At 54.7% G+C, this 26102-nt stretch overlaps 1 protein-coding gene across 1 annotated transcript in view; it reads left to right on the top strand.

Annotated features, from left to right (window-relative positions):
- NUP210 (nucleoporin 210) overlaps positions 1-26102 on the top strand; it is a gene marked incomplete at both ends in the record, with an annotated part of 86580 nt that overhangs the window by 5718 nt on the left and 54760 nt on the right. Inside the window, 12 exons of the mRNA XM_084247518.1 lie at positions 4619-4755; positions 6390-6521; positions 10253-10349; positions 12251-12401; positions 13404-13536; positions 14087-14245; positions 14789-14857; positions 16159-16265; positions 16723-16863; positions 18107-18244; positions 19651-19806; positions 21486-21684. Of these exons, the coding sequence (XP_084103644.1) occupies positions 4619-4755; positions 6390-6521; positions 10253-10349; positions 12251-12401; positions 13404-13536; positions 14087-14245; positions 14789-14857; positions 16159-16265; positions 16723-16863; positions 18107-18244; positions 19651-19806; positions 21486-21684 (1619 nt within the window). The remainder of the gene's footprint in view (positions 1-4618; positions 4756-6389; positions 6522-10252; positions 10350-12250; positions 12402-13403; positions 13537-14086; positions 14246-14788; positions 14858-16158; positions 16266-16722; positions 16864-18106; positions 18245-19650; positions 19807-21485; positions 21685-26102) is intronic.

Genomic DNA, 26102 nt, shown 5'->3' with positions numbered 1-26102 from the left:
GCTCTTCTGATTATATATGACAGGAAACTCAAACCAAAATAGTTTAAGTAAGACAAAGGAGTGTTTGGGCTGATGACGCTGCAGGCGGGGCGGGGCTGGCTCCCAGCTCCTGTGCTACAGACTCTTGTATGACACAGTGTCAGCGGGACGTGGGTCATTCGGCCTTGTGTCCTGTTCTCAATAATCCCCTGGGGTAGCAAGGTGGCTCCAGCCCTACAGCCCTTGGAGATCAGCGGGGGATACAAAGTCCTGGGCCCTGTGTCCAGAGCCACGTGGGCACTTGGGGGCCTCATGGACTGAGAGGAGCAAGGCAGTACCCACAGAACCCTAGGCCCTGTTATTCCCAGGTAGATGCTGGCCCGGCAGCCGAAACTCAGCAGGGGTGCCCACAGGAAGCACACCCACACTGTGTGTTCACCTTGCTTGCCTATAGACTGGGGTGTTCTGGGTGCACGGGGAGGATGTCTAAGCACCATGACTTGCCTGGGGTCCTTGAGGGAAGCTCTGAGACCTGGGAAGAGGGCCTGTGGGATGTGGACATCATGTGGACAGGAGGCCACGTGGCTGTGTGACAGCTGCTGAGCCTCCATCCCCCAGCTTTCAGGGGGGTGCTGGGAACTCCTCCCCATGCCCCATGCAGGACTTCAGGGATAGTTGTACAAATACCTGGAAGGGTATGGCACCTTCCATTGCATTGCAGATTTGGCCAGATTAAGTTTATATTTGCAAGCCTCCTCATAAAGCAAACTCATGTGTCCAGATGATCTTAGCTGAGAAATTTGTGAACCATTTATGGACTAATAAGTCCATGAACTCAGGAAAGAGAAGAGGAGCTCCATTTCCTAGCTTATTTTTTTGAGGCCCACATCATAAGAATTGCGAACCAGATGTAAACACTTACAAGAAGACATCTGCAGGCCAACACCACAAGTTCCTTCATGGAATACTAGCAACTCCAATCCTGAAGAGTAAAGAGAGGACAGCATACTCTGACCAGCGAGGCGAGGCCCAAGTCCCAGCAGAGCAAGGTCGACGTCACCTCAGCACAGCAGTCAGTGCAGGCACGCCTCCATTTCAGCGCGTGAAGAAGGAAAGCCAGATCATCTCCTTAGAGCATCAGCACCCGTTCATGATGAAAATTTGCAGGGACCTTAGAAGAGAATCCGTAACCCAATGAAGAGCGTCTGTACAAACCTGCGCCAGCGTCTCAAGCTAGGTGCTGAGCTGGCAAGAAGTGAGCAAGGCCATCGGCTCCGGCCTCAGCTCTGTCTCCGAGGACGCGGCACAGGGGAGAGTCTTCTCGCTAGGCCCTTGCCTTGGGAACGATATACTTGCTGGCCTTTTCCCCCTGAACCCTCTTCTCCCAGATATGCAGAGCCCACCCTGCTGCTCGTCCTTCAAGTCTCTGCCTGAAGCAGAGCGCCTCCCTGCTGCTTCGCCATCCTGCTGAAGATCCCAGCCTTCCCCTTTCCTGCGTCGTGCGCATCCGTGCGCCCATGTCTAAGTCCTCATGTTTCCTCACTTTGTTTATTTTGTTCTCTCCCATGGCAGTCCCGTGACATGGGGGTGGGGGCTTCTCCTTAGTGTCTGGAACGTTACCTGGAGCGTTGCACATAACCCAGTGAATATGGGCTCGGTGAATGCTCGGGCCTGCATTGGGGCCCCGAGAAGGAGTGGGCTAGTGGGACTGAGAAGAGGATGAGGGATGGGTCCTTCTGCCCAAAGGTTGGGCAGCACAAGAGCCAGTGAGAAGGGCAGGTGACAGCAGGAGAAGGGGATGGAGGTGGGAACACTGGGAGGGAGGGAGGTGAGAGGGAGAGGCCTCCTGTGGTGGATAGACTTGTTGAAGTCGGTGGTTTGTCTCTGGTCAGCAGCGTGGCCGGCCTTGGGCATGAATCTTTGCTCAGGCTCCGGGCACACCTGGGTCAGGGCGAGTGCTGTAAGGGGGCTGGGTCAGGCGTCATTCAAAATGAAATAACAACACACTGGAAACAAATGTGTGAGTTCATAGTGGCTAATTCAGATGGTAGGAATATGGGTATTTATTCTTTTATTGTATTCTCTGCTCTTTTCTGTTGTTCTGCCTTCTAAATAAAACAGTTCCCTCCTAATAGTTGATGTAACTCGGAGAACTGACACCGCACCCTCGTTTTATAGAGGGATGGTAAACGGACTCCCAGAAAGAAGGGGGGACTGGTTCCAGGCCAGGGCTCAGGTGTTCCGAGCCCAAATACAGACGTTTCCTGATAGCCTAGTCTCCCCCTGGCCACGCACAAGTGCTCTCTGCCACTCCAGCTCTGGGTGGACCTCAGAAAGGCCCTGCAGATACCCCTGGGGACTCAGGCTGGCACCTTCCTGGGCGGGGAGGGAAGAGCTGGCCCAGGGAGGGGTGCTGGGGTGGAGAATCCCCTTCCCTCCGAGGAAGGCAGTTAATCACAGGGCCAGGCAGAGGGAGAGGTGGGTGTTGGAAGAGATAAGCGGGGAGGTGACAGGCAGGAGCAGCCAGCGAGCGCTGAGATACTGGGGCCATTTTCTGATTAAAGAATAAAAATGTGCTGAGGGAGCAGGATGCTTGAATTTGTGTCAAGTCAACTGGGCCTTGCGGTGCCGACTGTTTGGTCAGACGTTATTCTTGGTGCTTCTGTGAGGATGTTTTTGGCTGGGCTTAACATTTTAATAGTTTTTTTTTTACAAAGAAAACATTGCAGGTAAAGCTGAGGCCCCCTCTGCTGTCCCCTTCCAGCTCTTCCCCCTACTGCTAGTCTCCATAGTGAGCTTGAGTCCAGTGCAGGCTTTCTTTCTAATTCTTTGACACTTCTGAATGTGCTTCCTGCTCCCCAGACTGTGGGGATACTGAGGCCCAAGCACACACCATTGAGCCTGTAGTTCCTCTGTGCCTCTTAAAGGTACAACCAAGTCACCCTGGCCTCAGAATGCCCCAGAGGGAGTCAGGTCACTGAAAAGAACCCTGTGCCAGTAACAGAAACACCACCCTAACCGACAGCCAACTGTAGGTGGTTGGCGTGAGGCCTTCCAGCTTCAGGTGCAGCCCAGAAAATCCCTAGGTGTGGTGGGGCCGGGTGGGTCGTATGGCACGGCTGTGCAGTCCTTGGCTGTCTGTCACACCTGCTGAGGTGCTCAGCCTTTGCCATTTATCTCCTCCACGTGCCCAGCCTCCCTGCTACCTGGGCGTAGCCTCCCGCTGCCCTGAGCTTAGCAGAGTTGAGAGGGTACAGCCCGGCCCCTCGGCTGCAGTGCGGGAGGTGCTTCCTCCCCTGGCAGCTGGAGGTCAGGACCCTGCTCGGTCTCATCTCCAGGCCACATATTATCGCTCCTGTGTCAGCCCAGAGTGAAGAGGAGGGACTTGCCTCTTTAAAGGTGACTGGAGGCCCAGCACCTGCAGCTGGTGGTGGGGATGTGTGCACAGGAACATTTGTCAAAAGGAAGACGTTAGCACTGGCACGCAGCTACCTTCATGCTCCAGACTGGATTGTACATTTATTTCCCCACGAAGGTCCTTTTTTCTGTTTTTAGATGCAATTCAGGAACCTCCACTGCATGTTTGCCCCCTCTCCTCAAGCTCTTCTCGTCTGTGAGCTTTCTCCTTTGTCCTAGTTTCTGCAGTCAGTTCTGTGTGCGAGTGCCTGAATGTGAGTGCGCCTGAGTGTGCGTGTGCAGGTTTAATATCCTTACACTCCTTGAAGACGCCACCAGTTAAACGGAGCCTGTTTCAAGCTCGCGTGAGCGTGTTGCCACAGGTACCTTCTCTGCTTGTCTGGGTCTGTGTTCTCATCATTATCTCCCCTTAGCGCCTCAGAAGCTCTTTTCCAGAAGTCTCCCGGGGAGGGTTCACAGATGCATTTGCTCAGGGGATTTGACTTCTTTCCTTGAGTGTGGGCGAGGTTTATTCTCGGTAGAGGTGCTGCTCTGTCTCCAGGCCTTCTGCCAGTCGCTCGGCTGCGCCTGTGATGTTGTCTGATCCCAGGGTGTGCTTGGGAGGCGCGCTGCCCACCTGGCTGACGGGAGACTCGGCGTCAGGCCAGAAGATTTGACGACATTTCAGTGTGTTCCACGCCTTTGCTTCTGAATCCCCCAGAATGTTCTATCTGTGGCCTTAAGCAGAGGTTCTCCTTGGTGGGGGTCCTGTGCTGAGTGCAGCATCTAGGGATGATCTTTGGGGGGCTGCCAGGTGAGTCCCCCTCCCCTGGCCCTGGATCCCACACTGCAAGCTCATAAGGCAGCACCAAGTCTCTGCAAAGTGTGACACTGAATTCGAATGTTCACCCAACATCCAAGCGTCTTGTCATTACTCCCAGGATGTATGTACCCAGTTTAGCCGGGACCTCCTTGGAAGGCCTGTACGGCGCTGTCCTTTGAACGCTGAGGAGGTTTCCAAGTCTCCCATTTGATCTGCTCAGCAGGAAAGTGTGTGTTGGGCCGCATGGCCCTGGACCTTGACTGTGCCCCGTTTCTCCTCGGGGTTTGGAGCTGGCAGAGATGGCCTGACTGTTCTGAGTCTGGGACCCAGCCCCACGTGGGGTGCAGTGGCTTTGGCTTCTGGTCCCACTGTGCCTTTTGGGGAGGCTCCAGAGAGTAAATTCTTGCCTTCATGCTGCAGGTCCTCCACCCGGCCGGAAGTGGCTAGCATTGAGCCGCTGGGCCCAGACGAGCAGCAGTGCTCCCAGAAGGCTGTGGTGCAGGCCCGCCTGTCCCAGCCTGCCCGACTGACCAGCATTATCTTTGCCGAGGATGTCAGTAAGTGCCCGGGACTTCCTGTGGGACACTGTCAGCAGGGAGAGGTGGGAGACACCCTGTGGGGCCTCTGGCCGCTGAGGCTGCTGGAACCAGGCAATACTTTTCTTCTTGCTGGTTGGGCTCAGGCAGGAGGGGCGCCCAGCAAGCAACACCCCCCGGCTCCCCTGCAGATACTTGTATTGTTTCCCCTCCTGTGGAGGCTGACTTTTTATTTCCAGGTGTTACTTATCATCCAAACAACTTTTAGCGGGCATTGAACCAAGATGAAGAAAGTTGTTCTGATCCTTTGACTTCTCCGGGTCTGATTTACCATATCGTGGTGGCAAAATGCTTAGAAAACAAATAGAATTTTCCCATCATGCTTTTCCCTCACCTAACATGATGGGGAAAATTTTATATTTTATTACGGAATAATTTCTAGTGGCTGAGGAGTATTCTTACAGGAGGTGGTCCCGTCACCGTCCGCTTACATTGGATGTTGAGATTGTCTTCAGATGTTCGTTGCAGTGTTAATAGAAAAATAAATATTTCTATACAGAGAATTTTGTAACCTTTAGGGTATTTCCAGTCAAGGACAAGTCCCCAGTTTCTCTGGGCCGTGGCATCTGGATAGTTTTAAGACTTTTGGTAAATGGCCTGTATTACTTTCTGACGAAATCCCACCGAGAGACACGGAGTTTTCTGTGGAGCCTGGAGAATGATCAGAATGCTCCTGTGGTACATTTGTCTTCCTTATACAAGAGCATTCTCTTGGCAGAACCAGTTACATATCCTAGTTACAGAGCAAGCAAACCTGTGCTCACGCGCAGCTGTTCCTGGGGGGCGTAGCTGGTGGTCTTGTGCAAAAGCACCAGGTGTGTGATTCCTGTGGGGAGTGTGGGGACAGGCCTCCAGGGCGTTCTTTATTTTTTTTTTTTTTTTAAACTGAGAACCAAGCAGGGGAACGATCTGCCGGTCCTCAAAATTTTTTTTTTTTTTTTAAGATTTATTTATACAAGTACTGGGTACAGTCAGAAGCGTGGGAGGGTGAGAGAATTCACCAGAGCCAGAGCGGGGAGCAGAGCAGGCAGAAGGACCGAAGTACACTGCTGAGGGGAGCAGCGGGCGGCAGGAGAGGTCTGCGCGCCATGCGGGACCCTCCTCTGGTGGCCGGAGAGCAGCCGGGGATCGAACCGGCGCCGCGGAGGCTTCGGGCAGCTTTGCAACCCAGCGCTCAACCGCTGCGCCACCTGGGAGGCCCTATCCTCCAGGGCATTCTTTTTGGATGCCCATTTGTCATACTTAACTGAATGATTATGCTCAACAAAAGTAGATTTTTCTGGAGGAGTTTTTTGCACTCTTCAGATGCTGCTGCTCATGCTGGGAAAACATCAGATGGGCAATGAAAGTGTCCCTAGGGCCTGGGCCCTCTGGAAGCACACACTGACTCTCAGAAGAGCCCTGTGCTGTTTGGCTGCTTGGCTTTCGAGGGTTAATTTGGTTCTTCCAACCCTGCTTTGTGGTGGTGTTTTTGTTGGTTGCCCTCATCTTTGCCGAAGTGTAAGACGGCCCGGGGAGGGAGGCCCTGGGGCGTGGGGTGGTGGTGGGTTGGGGGTGCTGCTGATGGTGCTGACCCCTCCATACCATTCCTCTAGCCACCGGCCAGGTCCTGCGCTGTGACGCCATTGTCGACCTCATCCATGGTATTCAGATTGTCTCTACTACCCGAGAGCTCTACCTGGAGGACTCACCCCTGGAGCTGAAGATCCAGGCACTGGACTCAGAAGGTGAGGCTTGCTCCTGGCCACCCTGCCCTGTGACTCTTTGCTCTTTGTCCTACCCTGCTGTTTCCTGGGGCACCATGGCAGTGAAGCTGGTGCTGGGGAAATGTTGAAGAGTCATGACCCCCTCGGGTGGAACCCCGGATCTGGCAGCAGCCTGTGTGCACTGGCCTCGGCAGTGCGGCCTACGTGGAGAGCTCGGTGCCTGAGCCCGTCCTTGGGGAGCAGACATCTGCGTGTCTCTGGGCAGTGCAGAGACCCCAGGAATGGCTCTTAGGGTCACCATGCTGTGAACAGTGAGAGGGATTCTTGCTCAGCTTTGAGGCTGGGAGTAGCAGGGGGAGGCGGGGACATGGCCAAGGCTCCGGGGCCAGGCCCCATCCTCCTTCTCCTGTTCACTTGACCAGAGTCACTTTGGCTTGTTCTGGGCTGGGATTCTTCCCAGAGACTCTTCTGTCAGATTGTCTTGGCTGTAGCCTGACCTCTTGGTAAAGGAACAGAGAGAAAATGTGGTGCTTAAGATTCTTGTTGAAGAAGGTAAAAAGTCAGGCAAACAAGTGTCTTTCAGACAAAGGGTCTTCTAGAATTTCAAGTCTAAACCAACTCTTGCCTTGTCTTTGAAATCTTCCCTGAAATTGCCTAGTTCCTTCCAACCCAACCCCTTTTAAAATTTTTAAAGATTGGGGTTTCTCAGCCTAGGTAGTTTAAGATTTGGGGCCAGATAATTCTTTGTGGCAAAAGGTGGTTTAGTGTGTTGTAGAGTGTTCAGCCACGCCCCCGGCCTCTACCCATTAGATGCCTGCAGGACTCCCCAAGTTGCAACAACCAAAAACGTCTCCAGACTATGCTGGATGCCCCTTGGAAGCCCAGATCACTGTTCTAGACTATCTGTGAGGTTCTTTCTTCCTCTGTGTATTCCTTCATCGATAAGCTGCCCAGTGACTCTGAACTGTGTGGTGGTCTGTGAAGTTGAGATGTTGGTGCTGAGCCAGGGGCTAGAAGGATTGGGTTAGAGGAGCATGCCAGGTACGGTGGGTGTTCGGAGGCCAGGCGCCTGCACACTTCTGCGTACCAGGCATTGTGCCAGGTCCTGGGGTGCCGGGTGAGGAAGGAAGGAATCTCAGACTTAGGGGAGATCCACGTGCAGTAGGTGGCCACACACATCGGTAGATGCTGTTTGAAATAAAAGTGGATGTGAAGTGTGCAGGGACCACAGAGCTGGGGGGCCAGCCCCAGGGAGGGCTGAGGTGGAGTGTAGACAGATTACTGGTTCCTTCGACACCTTGCATTTGAGCTGAGCCTTGAGAAATGTGGGGTTTGCCTGGCAGGTTTGAATTTGGGATTTGAAGGCTGGATCACTCTTAAGGAGACAGAATTGTGGGGAGGAGGGTACAGAGCATCGTGCTTTTCAGATGTGGGCTCTGTGCTTGGTCCCAGTGTAGAGGGAAGCCGGGGAGGGAGCTTGTGCATCAGGGCTGGGAGCTCATCTGCAGGAGAGTGTGCATGGGGGTCACTGCCTGTTTAGGGACCAGAAAGGCAAAGCTTAAGATAGGCAGTCCTGTGGGTGTGCGTGCATACCTGCATGCGTACACACACACACGAGTTAGTGCCTTGAGTCTGTTGTCTTTGTGGGCCGGTCTCCTTTGTAACATGAACTTAACCCTGGTAACCTTCGAGAGACTTGCTGTCTCAGAAGGGCCATATTCCTGTCTTGGTGAGTGGGTGTTTGTCTAAAAACATACCGCTTATGACTCAGAAAACATTGTTAGGTGCCCTCGGTGTGCCGAAGGCACCTATACCCGACTCTCCTACCCCACAAAGGCTCATGGTGTTAATGCCCATTATATAGACAAGGAAGCTGAGGCCCAGAGAGCTTGAGTAACTTGCCCAAGGTCACACGGCCTGTGAGTGGTAGAGCAGGGTCTGATTCTGTTATGTGGACTCTTTTGTGCTCGGCCACCCTGCCTAATTCCTGCCCTTTTCCTGGGCACTTGGGCCTGGTATACTAGGCTGGATCCACCTGTATAGCCTGAGATTGTTTGCAGAGTGCCTCCCTCGAGTTAACTCTGCGATTACTTCCCGGCCCCTTGCACTGATGCATGTGCCTGGCACGTCGGCAGACTGGAGCAGCTAGGGGCCATCAGGCTTCTCCACTTCCCTCTTGCCACCCATCCTGTGCAGAGCACATTCTACATCCCTGCTGTCTCCATTCAGAAGCCTTAGGCCCCAGCCTTCCCTCCTGTAGGGCCCAAGGAGGACTCTGTTCCTCCATTTTGAAACCACAGCAGCAATTCACTGGCCCCGACTCCAGGTATGGGGCTGATTGCATGGTCAAATTCAGCACATGGAGGGAAGAACCAGGGTCACTTCATTCTTCTGAAGTCCTCTGTGTGTGACAGTGGACTTTGGGCCCCACGGGCATCTGGCCAGTGTTTGCTGACTTGTATTGCTTAATGTTTTTCTCCTGCCTTCCACCGGCTAGGACAGTGGAGGTGCATCCTCCAGAGACTGGACCCTTAGGTTTTCCTGGTTAATATTAGCACTTGCCTAATAAGCTTCAAGGTCACAGGCACATAGTAGGTGCTAATAGCCACTTTTTTGAATGGAAAAGCAACCTTCAGACAGAAGTTTCTTGAAAGCACTTCCCTTCCCCCCTCCTAGCCATGCAAATCCCTGAGCATGTTAGGTTGGAACCTGTTTTTGGCTGAGAGGTGCTTCTTGCTCCCACCCTGGAGGTTACTGGGGGTCACAATGAGCTGCTTGGTCACCTGGAAGTCAGTCTTCCCTACCTGTCCACAGAGCCAGCTTCACACAGGGCCTTAGAAGGGCCCAGGCTTGGTTTAGCACTCGGCTGTGGTCTTGACGCTTGGAATACATTTCACTCGTGTTTTGTGAGTGGAGTCCAGTGGGGCAGCAGAGCTTCAGCCGTTGGAGGGCCTGCTTCCCTGATGAGAGTCTGTGGGTCCCATTCAGCTCTGGGTGGACGTAGGTTCTCAAGCTCAGAGGCCTTAGAGGAATGAACGCCTTGGTGGTGGGTAGTGAGCTCCTTGTCTGGGGTGTGCAGGGGACCGTGGGCTGAGGGGGATGCCGCAGCAGGGGGTGGTCTCCTGGGTTGGCAAGGAGCTTCCTGAGCCCCTGGCAGCCTGTGTGCTTCGCTGGTGTGGGCTTCACCGTCCACTCTCTCACTGAACGTGCGGAGTGCTGGGAGGACGGCTTACCATGGTCAAAACGTGCTGTTGGGTGTAGACATGACAAAGCTTCTGTCTGTGCAGATCACTTACTGAGCAGACTGTATGGGTCAGGGCTCTCTGAGGAGGCCACCTGCCTGCCCGTTGGATTGGGTGCTCCGCAGGCTGGGTTTCGTGGGGGAGGAGGCCCAGCGTCATTCAAGCCCCTTATCCTGCCACATTTTTCCCTGCATAGGGGTTATCAGGAGCCTCAAGAGCTGCCACCTAGTCTGTAAAGTGCTCACAGACCCAGGGGCACTGACCTACCATGTGCAGCCAGGCCAGAGGTGCAGTGGGAAGATACAGCTTTCCTGGGACAGGCCTGGCTCCACTGTACCCCATCCCACATGGGGACCCTGACCCTTTCAGCCTTGGCTCCCTTCCCCAATAGCCTGCTTTGAGGTAGCAGGGAGGGGCGCAGGTTCCTGCATGGTAGGCATCTTCTTTCCCCTGCCCTTGGCTGTGAGTTCACTCCAGCATTTCTGTCCCCTCCCCCATCTGCTCTTACAGGGAACACGTTCAGCACCCTGGCGGGGCTGGTCTTTGACTGGACAATTGTGAAGGACACGGAGGCCAGCGGGTTCTCAGATTCCCACAATGCACTGCGGTAAGAGGTGGCCCTAAAGAATTAGGGCCGTTGTCTCATGCTTTGTTAAGTTCATTTTTAAAGAGTATATTTCCTTTTGGGAGAGGAAGCCCTATCCCAGCAGACAAGCCAGCGGAAAAGTTGCAAGTGCACCGAACCATTCAGAGCTGGTCGCCCACCTGATGTTCCCACTTCTCTAGTGTGCATTGCCCGCTGCTGAGGGTCTGTCTTTCCCTGCGTGCCCGAAGCACAGCCGCCAAAACTGGGAGATTAGCACAGACGCCCAGTCCTTAGGCCTCATCCGGGTTTTGCCAGTATCCCAGTTACATTCCTTGTAACAAAAGACCCAGCCCAGCTTACCTGCTGAGTGTCTTCAGTCTCTGTCAGCCTGGGACAGTATCTTGGCCTCTGACTTTTGGGACCTTGGCATTTGTCCGGTTATTTTGTAGAATGTCCCTTCTTTCCGTTTCTGTGGTATTTTCTCCTGATTGGACGCAGAGCCCTGCGCCTCTGGCGGGAGGGTCACCAAAGCGAGAGACTGTTCTCCTCATGGCATCTCACCACATGCGGCTGCTGCTCCTCTGATGTTCACTGTCACCTCCTGGGGGAGGTGGTATCTGCCAGGTGCCCCCCTGATGTTCTTTCCCCTTTGCAGTTAATCTGTATTTTGTGGGGCGTTGACGATCTGCTGTATTTGTACCTCTGGACATCTAGCCTGGGGCTCCAGGAGGTAGGCATCCAGGCCTGGCTCACAGCCACCTCCACATAGATGTGCACGAGCCCTGACCCTGTGCGAGCTGTGCTGCCCACCTGGCCAGACTCCATCCCAGCCCCGTGGCACATGTGGCCTCTTTAAGACATGTTGCCCATCTGAGCACCAGCTTCCTTTGCTGCCCTCTGGGGGGTCAGCACACTGACTGACAGATGCACTTGGCCAGGACACGAGATGCTAAATGCTTAGGGGATGCTGGCTCCCTGCCCCCTTCTGCACCACTGAACCCGTTTCCCACCTTGAGAGCCCATTGTGTTTCCCCACCCTTGGTACCCGTTTCCCACCTTGAGAGCCCATTGTGTTTCCCCACACTTGGTACGTGAACTGAGTGTCAACTGAAATGCAAGGCGTGAGGGCGTGTTGGAACCAGTGTCCTGCATTTCCATTAAATTCAGCATGTCACACCTAGTAAAGTCAGGCAAGGAAATAAATCTCAGTGTGGTGCAGTGCTGGGCAGGTCTGGGGGAGACTGAAAGCGTGTCCCACAGATTGCCTTTGCTCAGGCAGAACGGCGGTGGTCAGATTGTAAGTCACAGTCTGCAGGTAAGAGACTGTAAGGGTCCCTGGCCTTGGCCCTGCTCGCCAGCCACGTTTTTGGGGGGAGGTTCATTGCCTCCTGACTTCTCTCCCCCACCCCACGCCTCACACTCCTCCCCACAGCCTGCACCCCCACTCCTGATGCTTGGGGGGTCATGTCATTTCCCAGAGGCAGGAGCTGGGGGCGGGGGCAGGCTGGAAAGGCAGCAGGTGCTCCTGGGGGACCCGGTGGGCATTGCTGACCCCGCCCTGGAGCAGTCTGGCATCTTGGGGGCCTGCTTCTTAGTGGCCCTCACCTTTCACGTCTGTGAGAATGCAGCATTGCCACTGAGCAGGTCGGGGGTCCTCAAGTTTCAGTGTTTGTCATAATCACATGTGAATTTAGACAAAATGCAGGGTCCCAGGTCTTGTGCAGAGGTCTGAACCAGGGGCCAAGAATCTGGATTTTTCACATTTTTCCTGATAAAGGAAGTTTTGGGGGCACGTTTCTAAGCACTGCCACTGAGGGAGACATGACCTGGTTCGGCACCTGGCACCTACTGACAGGTGCCCATGGGTGGTGTCAGGTGCTTCAGTTCCAAACATCAGGTCTGACAACATGTTCCTTTTCCAGAATCCTCACTTTCTTGGAGTCTACATACATACCTCCCTCCTACATCTCGGAGATGGAGAAGGCGGCCAAGCAGGGAGACACCATCCTGGTGTCGGGGATGAAGACCGGGAGCTCCAGGCTCAAGGCGCGCATCCAGGAGGCCGTCTACAAGGTGGGCGGCGCCAGCGGGCTAGGCTGCCTGGGTGGGACTAGGTGGCTGTCCTGCTCAGCCCCAGCACGTTTCCCAGTGGAAGTGAGACCTGTGGTGAGGGTTCATGAAGTGGGAAGCTGGGGTGTGAGTCCAGAGCTGGGTGTGTTGGCCTGGACACTGTGAGTCACACTTAGAGAGTAGTGGCCAGCACGGACCAGAGGCTCCCCTGCCTGCCGTGCTGGGCATTATGTAATTTACGGTGCCGCGAGGAAACCTGTGGCCTCCCGTTCAAAGGAGAATCCACATTGCAGACCAGGGAACGGTTGAGTCCAGAGCAGTGAGTCAGCATCACTGGGGTGATGGTCGAGAGGGACTGAGCCTGCCCTAGAGAAAAGGGTTTGCATTCCTGTGGACCTCTTTGCCATCAGTTTTCTCCAACTTTTAGTCACGGTGCAGGCCCGTGTAGGAGCTGGTCACCCGAGGGGGTGCTGGGCTCAAGACAGTCGACCTTTCTCCCTTGAGGTCTGTAGGGTGTTTCCTGATAAGGGGGTCCTGGTGGGGTGCCAGGCGGGCAGGGGAGGGAGAGCAGGGCTGTGCTATCAGAAGACTCACACCTCTCTTCATCGTCAGGGTTGTCTCGCTCTGCTTCCCAACCGCCTTGGCCTTTGGGCCTTTCGTGGGGAGATGTCCTGGGCCCCTGGGGGCCACACTCTCCATAGGCTGCACTCCTAGCACTCGTTTCTCTTTCTGGTTGGTTGTTACTATTGCATGTTGGGCTGTAATCACGTTATGTAATGTGACGTGTTTGGTGTGTTTTGGCCGTGAGGTCCGAATGCTCACCTACGCATGCGGAGCTCCTTTGGGGTGTAGGTTTGGACTTGTGGCTCTGAGTGTCATCTTGGTTTCTCATTCCTCCCTTTCCTGCTCCTACACAACCATGCCAAAAGTTCTGAAGATTCTCTTTCTCTCACCCCAGCTCCTCTCAACCTGACCTTTCTACCCTTTTTTTTTTTTTGTGTCCAGAACGTGCACCCTGCGGAGGTCAGGCTGCTGATTTTGGAGAACATCCTTCTGAACCCAGCTTACGATGTCTACCTCATGGTGGGGACCTCAATTCACTACAAGGTGCAGAAGATCAGGCAAGGAAAGATCACAGGTGGGCCTCTGGCTCGGCTTGGCGGTCACGGCAGGTGCCCCCCGTGGTTTACTGTGGTAAAACAACATGCACTGATCTTTCAGCTGCTGTCTAACAAGCTCACGTGCTTCTGTGATAAAGCACAGAGAGGGCTCTGGCATTAGTATCTCAGGCGTTTTAAAACAGTAGCTTACAGGGCCTCCCCTGGTAGCGCAGCAGTTGAGCGTTGGGTTGTGAGGCTGCCCACAGCCTCTGCAGAGCCAGCTCGATCCCCAACCACTCAGCGAGGGTCCCACAAAAAAAAAAAAAAAAAAAAAAAACAGTAGCTTACAGCAGTCACAGAAAAGTGATTGCCTCTGAAGATCCACGGTGAGTATCCACTTTATCCACAGGCATGGAGAAGAATGCAATTTAAATTCTCTGGGACAAATTAAGAAAAAAATAATCACGCTGCAGTGCCGATGGCAGGGTCCAGAATCAGGGGAGTCATTGGCTTGTGGTTCCCCTTCTCTCACTCCCTTCTTTTTTTTTTGTTTTTTTTTTGTTTTTTTTTTTGTTTCGGGCTGGCCAGAACTCTCAATGCCTTCGGATCAGTATGAGCTGCAGCTGCAGAACGACATCCGGGGCCCCGAGGGCGACACGGGCCGGCCTGTGGCTGTCTTGGCCGAGGATACCTCCACCGTCACTGCAGTGCAGCTGGGACAAACCAGCCTCGTCCTGGGCCACAGGAGTATCCTTTCCTAGGGCCAGCGTGTCTGCTGCGTGTGGGAGAGCTGCTGTGGAAAGTCATTTTTCTCACTGAAATCTTGGCTGAGCTAAAAATAGCCCTGTTTTTCCTCAAGGTCTGAAAATCATAAAAGAACCAAAATAGCAGCGTGGCTGAGTAGAATGGCTCACCTCTGCTGTGACTCACTGGAGAGGCGCCCCGGTGGAGGGGGTGGGCTCGGAGCCGGCTCTTTGCCTCCAGGACCTTCTCCTTGTCCCTGGGGCTTGGCCAGGACTTTGCTCACTGGCATGTGGGTGGTACCATACTTGTTGCTGTGCCCTGTGTGGTCTAGTGCCCTTGCTGAGACCCCCCACCTCCCCTCTCTGCTAGTGTGGGAAATATGGTGTGGGCTCTGATTCTGCCAAGCAGCTGACCCGCTCAGCCTCACAGCGAGTTTTCGTCCCCTCTTCCACCAAGTGACAGTGGTCATCGGGCCTCCTGGCCAAGCTGGAACCCACTGGCTGACTGGTTGGCTGTCTTGTGTTTGTGCCTTAATCAAGAACACAGGTATCCGCATGCAGGGTGCATCCAGGCTGCCTAACAGCACCATCTACGTGGTTGAACCCGGGTACCTAGGTAAGCATGGGCACCTGGGCCCTGCTAGATGCTGCTCAATTGTGATGACAGGTGTTAAAGGAAAAAAGTAAAAGCAGCTGCTTCCCAGAAAATGCTCCACTCTGGAGAGTCCCATCAGTCGCGAGACCCAGGGCCACCAACACCTGCCAGACCCCCAGGCCTCTCCCTAGACCTAGATGGGATTAGGCCAAGTTGGGGGGGGGCGGGTTCTGCCTCTTTTTTTTTTTTTTAATATTTATTTATTTATACAAGCACTGGCTGGGGTACAGGTCAGAGGTGCAGGAGGGTGAGAGAATTCACCAGAGACAGAGCAGGGAGCAGAACAGGCAGAAGGACCGAAGTACACTGCTGAGGGGAGCAGCGGGCAAGACGGGAGAGGTCTGCCGCGCCATGTGGGAATCTCACTGGCCGGGAATTGAACCCACGCTGCAGAGGCTGCAGTCAGCTTCACAGCGCTGTGCTCAACCCGCTGTACCACCGGGGAGACCCTCTGCCTCCTTTTTATACCAAGACTCTGGCTAGACATGACTTAGTTTTGGGTGTTTGGAGGGTAAGCTTGGTTTCCAGAGAGGCCCCTAAGGTGACTTGACAGTTGGCAGATGTCTTGGGTAGGGGGAGAGGAGGAGAGACGTTTGGCAATAAAAGGGGAGGGGAATCGGCCACCACGGAGACTTTGGGGGGGAACGGCTAAGGCTTGAATGTCCAGGACACCTGTGTCCCCTGCGTCACTGAGGAAACTGTTCTGAGTTGACTCACCTGTTGGGAACATTCAGGCATGAGAGTGTTTGAAGTGCAGGAAGCCCCAGGGTCCCCTTGTGAGCTGCAGATGATTTTGCCATCGGGCACAGACCCACATTGACAAGGTAGTGACGCCAGGCCCGGTGGCTCTGTGTGTCTTAGGAGCTTCATTTACTCAGAAACGTTTGTTTCGTACCTTTCGTCTGTCTGGCCTATATTGGACACAGAACTTCAAGGGAGAGGAAGTTGGGGGCCCTGTAGCTGGTTGTGCGGGGGAGACCGGCAGGCAGGCAGTGACAGGACAGCAGTGTATTGAATAATTGAGTATGGGAGAGAGGCATCTGGAAGATTTGGGGTGGGTTTTCTCAGCAGCTGCTCATTTGTGGGTAGAGGGGACAGTGGGGACAGTGGTCCTGCGATGAGAAGGCGCACGCTGTCACGGGGTCAGGAGCAGCCGGTCTTGTGTGGAATGTGGGAACAGGCGACAGGGCCATCCTCCCCCTCTCCCTCCACGGCGTGCCCTGTGGCTGGAGTGGTCACCTCTGCTGCCCATCGTGTTGCAGGGTTTACAGTCCACCCCGGTGACAGGTGGGTGCTGGAGACCGGCCGCCTATACGAAATTACCGTTGAAGTGCTTGACAAGTCTGGCAACAAGGTCTACCTGTCAGACGTGAGTGCCCAACTTGGGACCTGTTGGGATGAGGTGGGATGGGTGTCCTGGAGCAGCTGCCTGATTGTAGCCCCAAAGCTGCAGGGGCCCCCACGCAGGCAGGCTGATTTGGGGTGCTTCCTGGTGGTGCCAAGTCCACGAGAGACACTGCAGGGTTGTCAAGACCCTGCAAGCCTCTAAGTGTGTGTCCTCCCTAAGGCTGAGGTGAAGAGAGGAGGCAGGAGGGGAGGGAATGGGGAGAGGTGACTGCCTGTTGCCTCCTGCTCCCTTCTCATTGGCTGAGAACTTTGAGAGGCCATCTTTGCCTGCTCTGTTGGAGCCTTCTCTCTGCAGGGCACGGAATACCCGTAACTCTACAGAGTCTGGGCCTGGGCTGCTTTGGGTCATGTGGCTTCTTCCCTGTGTTTCCTGAGTTTCTCCAGAAGCGCCCTCCTTACCCACCCTCCTTACCTTCCAGAACATCCGCATCGAGACCATGCTTCCTCCTGAATTCTTTGAGGTGCTCTCTTCTTCTCAGAATGGCTCTTACCATCATGTGAGGACCATAAAGAGGGGCCAGACAGCCATTGAGGCAGCCCTCACCTCTGTGGTGGACCAGGCAAGTGGGTGTCCCCCCACCCCTGCATGCACCCTTGGGCCCTCCTCAGGCAGAGCTAACAACCCCAGCGAGCCGAGACTCCAGGACTCGGGTCCCCAGACTCAACCTGTGCTGCTTTCATAGGAGCCATGGGTCCCCTCTCTGGACTCACCATGTTATCAAAGGCCAGGGTCTTACCACTCATCGCCCGACAGTGATTCGAGGTTTGGTATAAAGAAAGCGGCTTGATCAGGTGCGGGTGAGCTGAGAAGTGGCGACTGCAGTGCCCCTCTCAGACCCGGCGAGGTGGTCACCAGGGAGGTGGGCTGCTTTCCTCTTAGCAGGGTGCGCCTTGTCAAGGTCTTTGCCAGCACCTGGTTCTTGCAGAGTGTGCTGTGACCAGGGCCCACACTAGCTAGTTCTTCCTGCCAGTACCTCCCGCGAGGCACTTGGCATTAAGCTGTGACAGCTAGTCCTTGATTTCTGGGCTGCTGGGACCCTGAAGAACACAAGTGGGGGTAGGGGGAGGAGAAGAGAGAAAATGCACAATAGAAATGTACCCTTTCAACAGGGTCCCTGGGCACTGGGCCTTTGGGGTCTCCCTGCCCCCTGTTTCCACACTGGGCCCCATCTTTCTCTGCCTTTACGGATCCCTATGAAAATGGGTCTGTACCTTCTGGGGCTAGAAACCCTTGGGACAGTGTTAACCCTGTTTGTCTAGCTGTGCTCCCACTGGGAGCCTTGAGCACTCGAGCTGTGAGGCTGCTGGTCTTCCTAAATCTTTTTACCACCCCTCACCCACCCCTGTGTTTAGGAGGCCAGTCAGTTCAGGTGGGAGTGACCTTTCACTGACAGGAAGGTTGGTGGGTCCTCATCTTCCTGCCCGCACAAGGCATCACGGACCCACAAGAGGCACGGGCCACAGCCGGAAGCGTCCAGCAGCCATTTCTCCAGCCATCTGCCACTGCAGCCGGGGCTCTGGGCGAGGTGCTTTAGTGTCCCTTGCCTTGGTGTCCCCATTTGTAAAGTGAGGATCACTGTGTCCATGGTGGCTGGGCCGCTGTGGGGGTAAAGTCCAGCATCTACTTGAGTGGCTCTTACTGAACCATGGAGAGCTGTCTCTGTTGAGAGAGCAGGCTGCGGGACAGGTGGCTTCTTCCTTCTGTCCCCCACAAAGTCTTTTGGGATCCAGTCCCCAGGGAGGTTGACTGGGAATGGACAGCCTGGTTGTCATGGTGACATGTGGTGCTCTCGCCAATTGTAGGATGGAGGAGTCCATACGTTACGGGTGCCTGTGTGGAACCAGCAGGAGGTGGAAATTCATGTCCCCATCACCCTGTATCCCGGCATCTTGACGTTTCCCTGGCAGCCAAAGACTGGGGCCTATCAGTACACCATCAAGGTAATCCTCCGCGGTGCCTGCGGACCTGCCTCTGGGTGTCTCCCTGGGCTTGGGGCTTTCCCTCCAGTCTTTGCCTTTCCATATTGCCCTCTTGTGGTCAGAGCCAATTTTAAGTCAAAGAATCTACTGTATTTTCCGAGGTTTCCATCACAGCAGTGCATTTTGGTAATCGAGGGGGGGAAATGTGAAAACAGAAAACTTAGAAACATAGATCAAACCTCACATTTGCTTTTATATAAAATGATTGTTTTCCCCAAGCAGGTAAATGTGAAATTCAAGGGACAAGGCCTCCCACCTGTGAGCGGGCCAGTCTTCTCGGTCTCTGACATGTATGTGTCCTCTGGCCTGGGTCGGAGCAATTGATGCTCTCCATGGCCTGCTCCCTCGCGGCCTTCACAGTCCCCACCAGTCCCCGTCTGTTCGGTGGCGGTTGTGACAGGTGTTTTGTCTGTACCCTGGCACCTGCTGCTTGTGGATTAAAAAAAAATATTTAACTTGAGTTAATTTGAAGATCTAATAATTAGTTTTATTAAACAATTCAAGCAGAGAGCTATCCCAAGGGGTGGTTAATCGAGATGGGAGGCTTTTATAGGAAGGAGGGAGGCCTGAGGATGTTGTCAAGAGATAGAGGGAAACTCGTTGGAGGGCCAGTTGGGGGCCACGTCTCATTGGCTGAGGCACTCACTGCATGTCCGTTGGTTGGACTCATTGCTGGACTGGTGGGAAACTTTCCTTCCTGCTGGGGGCTATAACTGCCATTAACTGCCACCTTCCTGTCCATTGTCGCTGAGGGGAGAGGGGAGCTGAGGGCGCCTTCTGCGGACTTCTCAACTCGGTGTTGGCTCAGGCTTCCTTTGTGATTTGTCATGGTGCCCACTCAGGTGTGTGGCCTTCCTGGCCCCTCGAGGGCTCTGGGGTGGAGGCCCCTGCTGTGGCCACCGTGGCAGGTGCCTGGGAGCCACGGGGGTGAGCCAGCAGGGAGGCAGTGTTGGTCAGGGGAGCAGCATCCTGCACCTGGCTCCATGGCAGGGCCTTCCCTCTCCTTGCTGAGGCCAGGGGTGCCCCCTGGGTTCTGGGCCACTGTCACAGGCACATGCGTACATATGTCAGTCACGAGGTCTCCAGAATATAAGGCTCAGAAAGGAGATGGGGTGGAGGGGGAGCCTCCAGCAAGATGTTGACCAGTGCCATGTTTTTCCAGGTGCTGTGGAATGTAGATCGTGTGTGTGTGTGTGTGTGTGTGTGTGAGAGAGAGAGAGAGAGAGAGAGAGAGAGAGAGAGAGAGAGAGAGAGAGAGAGAGAGAGTGAGAGAGAGAAAGAATATGTGTTGGGGGGGGAGGTGAGTGGGTTTGAATGTGTGAGAGAGTGGGCAGGTGGGCTCATCTGATGGGTATTTTCCTCCCCAGGCCCATGGTGGGAGTGGGAACTTCAGCTGGTCTTCATCAAACTATGTGGTTGCTACGGTCACCGTCAAAGGTGTGATGACCACAGGCAGCGACACTGGCCTCAGTGTGATCCAGGCACATGATGTGCAGAACCCGCTACATTTTGGCGAGATGAAGGTGAGACCCCAGGGGCCAGGACAACTCCAGAGGAGCGGGGTGCTCTGGATGGTGGTCTCTAGCCATCCCCTCTTAACCAGCCCTCTGGCTTAGTTTCAGCCCTTGATCTTGTACTTGGTATTGGTAGCAGGTGAGTGCTTGGCTTGTCAGGCCCCAGCCCTGCTTTGAGCAGCTCATGGCCAGCAAGGTTAGGGAGAGGGCTGGCATCTGACCCTTGGCAGGGGATGGGACCAGAAGGGCCAAGGCCAAGACAGATGGAGTTTTTGGAAGGGGAGCCAGACAGTAACAAGAGAGTCGGTATAGACAACTCTCTAGACCTGGAAATAGGGATCTCCACCTGGCAGGGCCTCTGGGTGTGGGCTTATGAATTCACAGTGAAAGGGAAACTCTCAGACTCCTGGCCCAGGTGCCTTTCCCCTCTTCCCTGTTGAGGTACGAAGTCAGGAACTACCTGCATTGGATCCTGGCTTTTGCTCCTGAGTGACCTGGGACCAAGACCAATTCAGTTCGCAAAAGCTGTAGCCCAGCCCGTACCTGCCCCTCCTGACGGTCTCCTGATGCCTGACCCCCACCTTGTCCCCTTTTATTGCCTCATTTAGGGCAGAACTTAGGTACACAATGCGTCTGATCCCGACCTTGTGTTGTTTGGGGCGCGGCTGAACATTTGCTCTCTTTATTGCTGGCCGCACACGCGAGATCTACCTCTCATAAAGAGGGGTGTGATGGAGACCCTTTCGCTACAATATGGTTGTCACTTATTTGGATTAACTGACTGTCCTGCCTTTCCCCCCCCCCCCCCCCAGCTTCCTTGCCTCAGTAAATGTACCACCTTTCACCCGTTTACTCAATCTGAAGGCCTGAGGACACTCCTGGAGAGGCAGTGAGTGTGGCCAGCTGACCCGCCTCCGCAGCCTCCATGCCAGCTTCTTCATGGGTCAGCGAGGCTGTAGCAGAGCCTGGGTGCCCAGAGGCGAGAGGCTTAGATGAGCTAGCAGTGCCTTAGAGCAGAGCTGGAGTCAGGTCGGTTTTGTTTTATGTCATTCTTGGTGTCATGGGTGGTGCCCCTTCTCGCCCGATACAGCCACCTGGTCGTTTGTCCGGTGAGCTGTTCATTCTCACCAACCCCAGTTCAGGATGCCATCATGTGTTCTCTTGCTGGGATTTCCCAGCAGCCTCTTCACTTGCTACCTGACTGTGACTTTCCCATGGAGGCCAGATTGACGGGAACCCGCAAAGACTTCCCCACTCGACTGTAGTGAAAACCGTCCTGGCCATGGCCCACGTGACCTGGCCTACTGCCTCTTACACTCTAGCTCTTTCCATTCTACCCCCACTCAGGACACTGCAGCCACACTGGCCTCCCGCAGGCTGAGCTGGTGGCACATGCTTCAGCTCCTTTGCATGGGTCACCTTTTCTTCCCAGTGTGTTTCTCCTTGGTCTACTGCCTCTGACATGACGCTTAGGTCTGAGCTCCTGTGTCAGCGCAGAGACACCTTCCCTGGTAGTCTGTCCCTGAACATCGCCCCAGTGCCAGCACACTCCATCATGTATCCCAGCTCCCTCTCCTCATTGATGTGTTCTCGGTGTCCAGCACAAAGCAGTTCTTCATCTATCTGAGCAGCAGGCCGGTCCTCTCCCTTGGAGGCCGATGACCCCAGCCTGTGCCCCTGCCCTCCAGGTGTACGTGATCGAGCCCAGCAGCATGGAGTTTGCCCCCTGCCAGGTGGAGGCTCGGGTGGGCCAGATCCTGGAGCTGCCACTGAGGATCAACGGCCTCATGCCTGGTGGAGCCAGCGAGGTGGTCACCCTGAGCGACTGCTCCCACTTTGACTTGGCAGTTGAGGTGGAGAACCATGGTGTGTTCCAGCCACTCCCAGGTAAACCGGCGCTGTTGAGCAGGCACCAGGTGGTGGGGTTGGGGCCAGCACACGTGGCCTGAGTCCTCAGCACTCGGCGGAGGCCAATGCAGATCACTGACCAGGGGCTTGAGATGGCAGGGGGTCAAGGCAGAGGATTGGCATTTTGTCCCCTATCTACCTCAATGATCTGGGTCTTGCTTACTGTGTGACTTTTGGCAAATCACTCAGCTCTTTGAGCCTCAGTTTCCACATTTCTACGTTGGATGTGTCCTGAACAGCATCACCTGTCGCAGTATTCAGTGCAGTCGGTGGTTGGAATACCTCGTCCACGGGGGCTTTGGCTGGTGACTGGCTTGTTCCTCTGGCGCCACTAAGCCTGCGTGTGACATTTTTCTTTACAGTCTCCCCTGCAGGGTTTTGGTGGCAATATCAATGGTGACGGTGGCAGTAGCAGGTTATCAAGTGTCTGCCCTGCCAGGCATGGGATGTGACTCACAGACTTCATGCCACTGTGGGAGGGGCACACATGTACAGGGTTTGGGGCAGCGTGGGGTATGGGTCTGGGTGTGCCTAACCCTGGAGGTGTGGCCCCTCCAGAAATGGGAGCAAGGGGCTTCTCTGGTTTGCAGACAGTGGGCTGATGAGCTATGGAAGGAGGAACAGAACTTAGACAGAGGGTGACATTTGGTGGGCAGGGACTGCTCCCTTGGCCAGGGCTCCAAGGTGGGCATGTCCTTGGGTGTGGGCACACACAGTGGACCTGGAATGGCAGAACATCTCAAATCACAAATCATGGAGGGGTTGGACCCTAGTGTCCAGGAGTAGGGAGTCGCTGATGGGTTTTGAGCAGAGGAGTGACCATGTGATCCTGGCAGTTTAGGATCTAAACCAGTGGTAGAGGCATCCATAGAGTGCCTGTCTTGCCAGGTGGCGTCACAACCATTGCTGTAGTTGTGGTTCCTCATAGAGCCGTTTGAACACGAAGCTGCACACAGGAGGGAGGCAGTATCTGAAACCAGGGCACACTATCTGTGTCCTTCTCTGCTGCTGTGGCCCCTCTGACCATCCAGGGCAAACTGAGGCTTATAAAGTAGTCGGTGTTCTTTAAGCGAGAGAGCCATTTAAGATGAAGGAAAACATCAGTTTGAGGGAGAAAGAGGCCATTGATGGCAGCACAGGAGCCCGCTCTCCCTATAGGACCTGCCACGTCTGTCCTGGAGAGAAGTCTGCAGCCTCAGTATCAGGTCAGTGTCCAGGAGGTCCTGAGAACAAGGGCAGGGTGTGGGATTCCAGCCCTGGGCTCAGGCACCACATCCTCCATGTGTTGGCTGTGTGATGTCAGGCAAGTTGCCCAATCTGTCTGTACCTTAGGTTCTCTTTGTATGAAATGGGGTACCATTCCCTCTCTTCATACAATGAACATCCCTCAGTGCGTTTCTAGGGGTGTGTTCGGAAGACAGCAAGTAAAGTAGAAATCCTGTCATGTCAAAATTTCCCTTAGAAAACTTCAGATAACCCCCAGTGTAGATAGATAGGTGGCTTTGTGGGGGTCCAGGCTGTATGAAAAGGATGTATTGGACAATCTGGGGCCTAGACAGGGTAAAAAGACACTGATGTGGAAATCTGTGGGCCTGGTGGGCCTGGGGTCGGCACATTGACACTTGCCCTTGGGCACAGGCAGCTCAGGGAACAGATGCAGAGATGATGCCCACAGCAGGTGAAGGTCCCCACCCCCTCCATGTACGTCCTTGAGTTTGCCCAAGTTATGAGCACAGAACTGTTCTCGGGAAGGGACTGCCCAGGTCCCCTCTGCAGCCCCAACCCGCTCGCCCAGCAGCTTCTGGGTCAGTTTGGGGCGCCATCCTCTTCCTGCCTGGGAGCCCATTTCTAACTTGTCCTCATTGTTGATGTCCCCTTGAAAGCCCCTTGGCCGGTGACTGTTCCTGTGGCCCCGCCACAGAGCCACCCAGCTTGGCCAGTTTGCCCTGGCGCTTGCACCTCAACTCTTGCTCTGCTCTGATCCTTCCTCTGCTCTCAGCCTCAGGTGACTTCCAGCTTTCTGCTCACTGAGCACCTACTAAGTACCATGCTCCAGGGGCTCCCTGGTAGACATGGAAGGTGTGGTGTCATTCTCATCACCCTTACTAACTCGCTCAGACAGAGCATACAACGGGCTTCCCAGGCCAGGACAGTGGAGCAGTGGGTGGGCCACAGGGCGGGACACTCTGGGTGTACAACCAGCAGAAAGGGCCAAACTTTGTCCCCAAAAGAAATGTGTAGAAGACGTTGAGTCTAAGGCAGTTTGGGGTGTTTGGGGAGGCTGCTTAGAGGAAGTGACAGTTAAGGCCTGCAGGATGGGAGCAAATGTGGGGGGCATTGTTCAGGAGCAGGGACCTATGTCAAGAGCCTGGAGTCAGGAAAGAGTGTGGCCTGCTTAGGGGTCCAGCCTGGGCAGTGCAGCTGGGCCTCACCTGCCCAGGGCGGGGTGTGTGTGATGAGGAGAGCCTGCTTGTCAGGGAAGCACTACCAGTCTTCACTCCAGCAGGAGGGGGGTCGGGGAGTCTGGCTGACATTGCACTTCCCAAAGCTGCTCTGCTGTGCTGTTGGAGCCAGAGTGTGTCTCTTATGCTTCCCTTCCCAACCGTGCAGAGGGCTTGCCGCTCTGTCCAGAAAAGCATTTGTTCAGATTCTCTGTACCTGCCTGGAAGCCAGGAGGGTTCACACTCAGCCCTGTCATTTCCCACTCTTTGTCAGTGTTGTGGACACAAGCAGGCCCATCTGACAGCGTTGGCAGTTGTCAGAAGCTCCTGGTTTTCCCATGGAGTCTGTAGCTCACTTTTCTTGGTGGTTTAGGGGCTTCCACCCAGGGCCACAGTGTGGCCGTTGGCCACACAGTGTGCGTTGAAATGTACAAATCCTAAGAAAAAGTAAAACGTCCTCAATGTGGCTGTTGGATATGTATGTCTGTAGTCACCCTGAACTGGAAATAGGCCAAATGCCTGTTGACTGGGAAATGAGCCTGCGGTGGATCGGTCTTGCAATGGCATGCTTCTTGGCATTAGAGGAAGCGGCTGCTGCTCACACAACTGCATGGATGGATTTTGGAGACATGCAGGGCACGAGCTGGCTGGGGTGACGTGCTGGGCACAGTGCTGTGTGGGGGAGGCAGAGGCGAGAGCCTGGTGGTGCAGCTGCACCTGCGTGTGGGCCTCCAGGGTGGGGGTGCTCTGAAATGGGTGGCGAGGGTTGTCCAGCTCTGAATATGTGAAAAACCACTGACTTGTGTGCGCTCCTTAAGTGGGTGTTTCTGTGGCATGGGAGTTAGAGTTCAATAAAACTGTCCTGAAAAACATGCTTAAATTGTGGTGAAAATTGTCAGAATGGCTTAGTGATGGTCCCTGGGGTAGGGGTGGACAGGGCTGTGGGTAGGAGTGCGGGGAACTGGGGGCAGTTGTGATCTCATTTAGGGAGGGACCTGGGCTGGCAGTGGAGCTGGCAGACAGTTGGCATGGTCCGTTTAAGGTCTGTGCGTGTCTCACCTTCAGAAAAGAAAAAAGCACTAGCATCATGGAATCATTGATGCCAGTGTGTGTGCTAGAGCATGTGGTGAGAAGCGTGCTGGAGTCTGCGGTGTGCTTTCAAGTGCGTTTTCAAAATGAGATAGACTGGCCGCTGTATGGGGGTGGACAGCTGTGCCACCGGAGAGCTGAAGCAGAATGTCCGTGTAGCCGCCAGTGCATGTGGGTGTTGATGGTACAGGGTCTCCATCTTGTCTGTGTATTTGAAGATCTTCGTCACAAAGTGTTTGGAAAGAAAGCAATTGAATGCCACCGGTACCTCCTCAGATGGCTTTTGAAAGAAGGTGGGAATACTCGACGTTGGGGGATGTGACACAGCCTGTGCAGCAGTGAACTTGACACAGCCTTCCCCCAGGGAGACTTGGCTCTGACAACGAGATGGAGCACTCACCCCCCTCCCAGCAGGAGCACAGGGACAGTGCCCTGATGGGGACATGCCCACGGAAAGCTGAGACACGTCCCCTTAGAAGGCGTGTACAAGCATTGAGGTGGCACTACTTGCCCTGGCCACGCCCTGACACAATAGGAGTTCATTCCCAGTCACCTGGGGAGTCAGTGGCTGTTCACACGCCCTGGCCAAGCTGCAGAGCCAAGTGTGAACGGCCCTTCAGACTGGGCGCCCTGCCCTCTTTGGAGCTCCGTGGGTGTCACGTCGCTGTATACTTAGGCAAAGTAGTAGGTGTGTCTGCGCACACATGGTTGTTGTGTGTGTACGGTACGAGTGGCCATAAAGCAGTCAGCAGCCACCGCGTGCTGGAACTCTTTCCCTCTTCGGGAACAGGTACAGTAAAGAGAAACAAGGTCTCTGAAGCCACACCAGTGGAATGAGCCTCGGCTCTGCTGTCTACCAGCTTTGGG

Source organism: Talpa europaea (assembly GCF_964194135.1).
Source record: "Talpa europaea genome assembly, chromosome: 11".
Taxonomy (NCBI): domain Eukaryota; kingdom Metazoa; phylum Chordata; class Mammalia; order Eulipotyphla; family Talpidae; genus Talpa; species Talpa europaea.
This window is presented reverse-complemented; position numbering and strand designations above follow the sequence as displayed.